Source organism: Nuphar pumila, chromosome 2 (genome assembly GCF_984573655.1).
Source record: "Nuphar pumila chromosome 2, dmNupPumi1.hap1.1, whole genome shotgun sequence".
In the NCBI taxonomy this organism is placed as follows: domain Eukaryota; kingdom Viridiplantae; phylum Streptophyta; class Magnoliopsida; order Nymphaeales; family Nymphaeaceae; genus Nuphar; species Nuphar pumila.
The window spans coordinates 108,262,332-108,268,967 of NC_143250.1; the positions used below are offsets into that span (position 1 = coordinate 108,262,332).

The following is a 6,636-nucleotide window of genomic DNA, read 5'->3' on the forward strand; positions in this document are numbered from 1 at the left end:
ATTGAATACAGGAGTCAATCTATTTTAGTTATAAAAAAGCAAGAGAAACCCAAAACAAAATATAGGTTTAAATACAATTAAACTAAAACGACGAGGGTATAAAACTTGAATACATAATAAAAATTAAATTTTGTATAATATCCGCACAAACGCAGTCGTGTAGAAGAAAACGATATTGAGAGTGAAATTTGTTTGTGATATACATAAAAGATAAAAGATAGACATATAAATCTTAACTGTGTAAATCCAGCTTATCATAATACTTAATCATATGATTTACCTGCATGAACAAGTGGGCATACACTAAATCATAGTTACATATGACAGATGGTTGGTGCACATAGAACAAAAACAACCATAAGATCATACTATGTACACAAAGAAGACGATGAAAGATCAACAAAACCCTAAATTTTGTTCATGAAATTTTGCTTGCATAATCTTAAACACCAAACCACATAATTTAGACATGGAAGATGAAAGTAATACTCTAATGCTGAAAAACATCCTGCAATTTTTTTATCAAGAAAAGCATACCAAAGAGTTTGTATAGGTTCTCTTTGCAACTGAAACCTTATTGAATGAAAGAGTTATGAAGCATAGCATACCATTGAATCCCTCTCCTTCTCTCCAGGACTCCTTAGATTGCTTTGATGAAAGAGGATAACCACAGAAGCATACTTACTATTTTAAATTGTTGATTGCTACGACCATTAGGAAATCTCCTCGTTGTTCTTTTATTTTACAAAATATCTGACGTGCCCCATATGGAAAGGTCTTCTTCCCATTCACGTCACTGTTCCCCCTCTTGCCTTTATAATCACAATTCTAGTTGGATTCTAATCCCGTAGAGACCTAAATATCCCAAAAGTATATCAAATTAAGATGTTTATAAATGAATATTACCATATTTACTTCGGTAACTTTTTTTGTTTCTTTCTTTTTTTTGTTTTTCTCTGAGCCAAGGGCAACCACATCGTCTACCCGGGGGCAAGGGGTAAGCCCACGGAGTTTCAACCGTAAGTACTGCAGGCAGAGCCAACACGGCTAGGTCTTTGATCCTAACTATAGGGGTGGTTACTCCGTGTAAATATAAAAGAAAAACCCCATCGTGACCGTACATTGGCAGGCCTACAGTTGGTAAAACCCTCGATGTCCCTCTCCCACCCCATTGCAAGAAATGCCTCCAGTGGGTTTTGAGCTCGTAACGTTTGGTGACATTCACAAGTCGATCTTACGACGGTTCTTTGATCATTTGGATTTATCATTAAGTTGCCATAACACTTCCTGTGACTTATAAGTCCAGGCTAGTTCTTGTGGATTTAATTTGGTTGACTCAATGGCTCGACCTGGCCAATCGAATCAAGAACGACCATGTTGGTTAGGGTAGGGTGTATCTTGTTCAGGACAAACCTGACTTATGAGGACATTCAAATTAGTCCAGTCAGCAAGCCCAGTTGACATTCTCAAGTATCTTGAGCTAGCTTGTCACGATTGGGCCACTAGATGAGCTAAGCCCTAGACTAGGGCATGTGACCTACGGTCAGTAAAACCCTTGAGGTCTCCCCTCCTACCCATGCACCATACATGTAGACATACCTTAGACCTTGCATCCAGGGACCTCCCCATGAGTTTTGAACTTGTGACATCTCGTCAACATAGCGTGAACTGAGTTGCAAGAGCAACACAACACCAAGCTGCTGAACACTTTGCAGTGGATGCATTACGCATGGTTATCAATTATCTGGACCCTAACAACCTTAAAGATCAGTAGGAGATTGAGTTTTAAAAAATATGTCAATCGGTTGCCTTGAGAGCCTAATTCAAATTTTGAATTAAAGAGTTAAACCTGATTACTTTGGATGGACCGTTTAAATAGTACATGCAATCCAAATCTTGTAAACATTGGTGCTAAACTAAACATCAGACAACACTATTTTAAATGAAAGACTGGACTAACTTCAATAATCCGATTTTGCTCATGTCAACTACTTGGCTTTATAAGAACTCACTCTTGAATAATCCTATTTTGATGCCTAAGCGTTTTTTTTTTAAAGCTTTAAAATCAATGGTTTTTAATCTTCATAAATATTCAAGCATTCAAAAATCACATTTTTTCATAAAAAATACACAATCCAATGATTGATTCCTAGCAAATTCAGCATGCCAAGCACATCCACATTATTGGATTTATAACAAAAAGTGTTAATGATCATATTTCTAGTGATTATATATATATATATATATAGGTAAGTGCTAAATATGGAGTCACTAGAATATGAGAACTGAAATATGAGATATAAGAACTAGAAATATGGGCATCTTCAACACTTTTTTGCAAATCCAACCATGTGGATGTTCTTGGCATGGTGAATTTGCTAGGAATCAACCATTGAATCGTGTATTTTTGATAAAAAAAAAGTGATACCGTGTATTTTTTATTAAAAAAATGATTTTTGAATGCTTGAATATTTATGAAAATTATGAGCCATTGATTTTAAAGCGTTAAAAAACGTCATTTATGCATCAAAATAGGATGATTAAAGAACTTGTTCTTATACAACCAAGGAATGAAACCACATCCGTACAGTTACATTCAAGAAAAAAGAACCAAAAATCTATGAAAATCAGGGTTGTTCTCAGTGACTATATATATATATATATATATATATATATAGAGAGAGAGAGAGAGAGAGAGTACAATTCCATTCTAATAAAATCTCCACCATCTCGCATGAATAGGATACAATGAGTACACCAATCAAAAAAAGCAAAAAAAGGAATACAATGCTCAACAACAGATTCCCTCACTCTGTTCTCAGAAACAGAACAATACAGCACAGCACACGCCTCCTCTCAGCCACCACCGATTGGACGGGACGTCATGCCATGATCAAGCGTCGGACAGCAGGCCGCTGGGCAACAGCGACGAGCCGCAGGCGTCGCAGAAGAAGATGACGGGCTCTCTGTCGCCGTCGGCGATCCCCCCGCAGCGAGTGTGCTGCCACACCTCGCAGATGTCGCACGCGATCATCCGCTCCCCGTCGTCATCCCTCGCCCCGCACCTGCACCGCACCACCCAGCTGTCCGGCCCTCCCTCGTACCTCAGCCCGCACCCCAGGTCCAGCCCGCTCCCCGCAACCCACATCCTCGCCCCTGACTCCGCCACCCCGAACAGCGGCTCCCGATCGTCTCTTCCCTCCATCCCTCCAATCTCCCCCACCACGAACCCCTCGGCGATGCAATACGTGTCCCGCAGCGCCCTCTCGATCTCCCGCTTCAGGTCGCCGACGGTGGCGTAGGGCGGCACCACCACCAACTCCGGCGGCGGCACCGGACGGCTCAGTTCCTCCGCCTCCGCCCCGCTACCGGGCACCACCGAGCACATGAACCGCAGCATCGCGTCGTCGTCGTCGAAGAACGGCCACGACTTCACGAACCTCTTCGTGTCGAGGACCGCCCGGGCCGCCGCCGGCAACACCGCCACCTCCGGCGTCGGCCGGAACCTCGCCGGCAGGTAGCTCTCCACCACATGCTTGTACACGTACACTATGTCCTTCGTCACCTCCGCCCGCCCGATCTGTCGTAGTCCACCACCGCCACTGCTTCCTTCCAACGAATCACTCTCCTCCGCACCACCGCCGGCGAATTCCTCAACGGTGTACTGAAGGACGCGGGTGGCTGGATTCACCCTCCGGCGAACGACGTGCCGGCCGACGAGGCACTCGTTGAGCGATTTGAGCACGAAGTCGAGGAGGCCCGTGTCGCCGATCGTCAGCCGGGCGGCGTCCCGCACCTCCTGCCGCGACATCCGGCCCCCGCCGTCAAGCAGCGAGTCGACGATCACGTCAGCGGCGTACCGGAGACGCTTCTCCGACCACCGGCTTACCGGGAACAACACCGGCTTCGGCAGGGCCACGGCGTTCCGGTTTCTTTCGGCCGGCTTCTTCCGAGTGTCCGCCGCAGCCAGAGCCCTTGAAGACTCGACGGTGGACTCATACGAATCGGAGAGGTGAATCGGGAATCGGGACCTGAGCTCCATCATGAACAGGAGGAGGTCCCTGACGGTGTGCATCTTGGCCTCGCTGAGGTCCTGGTACGTCCGGACGATACGACGGATCGTATCGGCATTATCGACCGACTTAAAATCGGTCAGCACGGTCGTTAGGGGGAAGCCGCCCAGAATCTCCACCGCCGCCTCGTATTTCGTCTCGGTGACCCCGAAGCTCGCGTGACCGTACACGTACCCCCATCGTCCGAACCAGGATCGCCCGTACGCCACGCTGTGTAGGAGCCGGAGCTCCATACTCCCCTTTTTGGCGACGTCCTCCACAGTCACCTCCCTGAAGAAGAAGACGACGACGATTGGTTGGACGGAAAATTCGCCGGAATCTAACGCACACCGACCGGAAATTTCTCATAGACGGCTTACCTGGTGCGTAGGAGACTGCAGATTCGGTCCCAGAGGTCCATAATTTCGCGGCCGGAGACGTATTTCGATCCCTTCTCGCGGCCGTTGATCGAGATCAGGTGGCCGAAGCCATTGCAGTGGACCATCCCGTGCAGGAGGTAGTCGGCGCGGTCGAACGCCGTAGATTCATGCGGCATGCTGGCTCCGAGCGGCTTCTGCGACGAGTCCGATGATGGAATTATGAAATGGTACCGGCGTTTTGATACAAAGTGGTGGCTCCAACCTGGAAAATTACATCAGTGATCAAAACCCCACCTGAATTCAGTATGAAAATTCCGACCATCGCTAGAGATCTTGTTTACGTTCTTGAATTCGATTAATTGGTAATGGAATTGACGACAATCCTGGGCGTCGGATAACCGGAATTCCGAAACTCCGGCGGTTTGCTTAACGGCAAACGCGACCCGAAACCATGAGAGTCGATCTCAGAAGCACCAAGAAACCAAACAAAGATTACGATCGGCGTTCTCACCGCTGCATCTGCAGTAATCGCAGTAAGGCCTGAACGGCTGCAAGACGCGCTCCTCGACGACGTAAAGAGGTATGGAGACGCCGGATTCCTCCTCGATCAAGATGGTCCTCCATGTCGGCATCCCCTCCACGGAGTACTCTTCGACGTCGCCGCATTCTTGAAGGAACTGCCGGACGTTGTCGCGGAAGGCGCCGGAAAGGTCGAGCGGGCATCCGGGATCGGCGAAGGTGTGGAAGCCGTAGGCTCGAGCTCGGCGCTTCCTTTTCCTGAAGAACGCTTCTTGGGCGTCTGTTGATAGCTGAAACATGCTTGAGCCGTGCTTCGGCTCCAGGACTCCTCTGCAAAAAACTCATACAGAAAACAGAAACGGCGGAAGAAGGAAGAGAGAGAGAGAGAGAGAGAGAGAGAGAGAGAGAGAGAGAGAATTCAAACGAAGGAATTCGAATTCCCGATCGATAGTGTTTGTTGATCGCAGCTAATTCCGGTTTTCTGCCTCAACGATTTCTTTGGAATTTTCTGGTTTTATTATTATTACGTCAGCATGATGACGACCTTTTGGGGGTTGAAGGTTAGAAACTGATCCAACGGTTCATAAAGCGTTTTGCTTAATGCTGTGGTTTATCTGAGCCGTTGGTTGCCTTGGACCCCTGATGGGGATCCATGGTTGGGGTTGGAGGGAGATTGGACACGTGGCAAGATGGTGTTGCATGCTCATGGGGGACGCGGGGATTGGACGCAGATCTTTTTATGACGTGTGGCTTTGTGGTTAGTTGAAGAGTGGTTGGTGTTGTAACTGTTTGTTTGAGTCGGTTTCGTTTGTGAACCGAATCGAATCGGGGGTTACAGTCGGTTCGCATTTGGGTCATATCCGAGTGGATCCGAATCATACCAACGGTTCGGATTTGGGTCATCTGTGTGGATCCTAATCGATTTATTGGGATTCAGTACAGTGGGCAATGCCCAAGTATTAATTGGATTTGGGTTTGGCAAAAAGTTTTACATGTGAATCTGAATTTGAATCCAATAGAAATCTAATCTCATTACATATCCCATTAGCTATTTAAGTTAGTAGGATCCAGTCCCAAGCGGTTTTGGTGCAGTGGGATGGGGGTGGTTCCAATCCCACCGGCGTCAACCCCTTGCATTATAGCCAAAGCAACGCGACTTCCTGGGGGAGAGGGGTGTGCCACTGTTTTACGCCGCCAGAGAAGCGACTATAGGTTGGCAGGCATTGACCAGATCTCTTACTCTAGGCGTGGTTTCTCCGTTCCTCATAGGAAAAAAAAATAAAAACAAGTAGGATCCAGATCTGGTATAAGCCTATTCAATCCGACTCTGAACTCAATTAGGTGAGATAAGTAATCCCTGCATCCTAACAAAATCAGACCCATTTAAATCCCAAAATTCATAATGGGGAGCAAAAGGATTGGATACAGGTTGGCTCAAGTTGATCCAAATCCATATTCAAAAATTAAAGCAGCAAATCTAAATCTAGGTCTCCAAATGAGGACTGGCTAAGTAGATATCAGTCCAGATCGGAAATTTATATGATAATTCCGAAATTAATTGAAAAAGGTTCTAATAAAAGCACAATTTTGTTGCATTCAATCTAGATTGTAACATAGATCCAACAAAATATATTGGCCCAAATCTGAATTAAAAAAAAATGTGAAAGGCAAATAAATGTTTCTCG

General features: G+C 46.2%; 1 protein-coding gene across 1 annotated transcript; it reads right to left on the minus strand.

Annotated features, from left to right (window-relative positions):
* Positions 1-2,840: 2,840 nt before the first annotated feature.
* Positions 2,841-5,250, minus strand: LOC149846639 (PHD finger protein MALE MEIOCYTE DEATH 1-like). The gene is made up of 3 exons (XM_089991973.1): positions 4,944-5,250; positions 4,433-4,694; positions 2,841-4,343 (listed from the first exon to the last, which is right to left on the minus strand). Exons 1-3 carry the CDS (start codon positions 5,248-5,250, stop codon positions 2,894-2,896), a joined length of 2,019 nt encoding a protein of 672 aa, XP_089848099.1. The 3' UTR covers positions 2,841-2,893.
* Between the last annotated feature and the right edge of the window lie 1,386 nt (positions 5,251-6,636).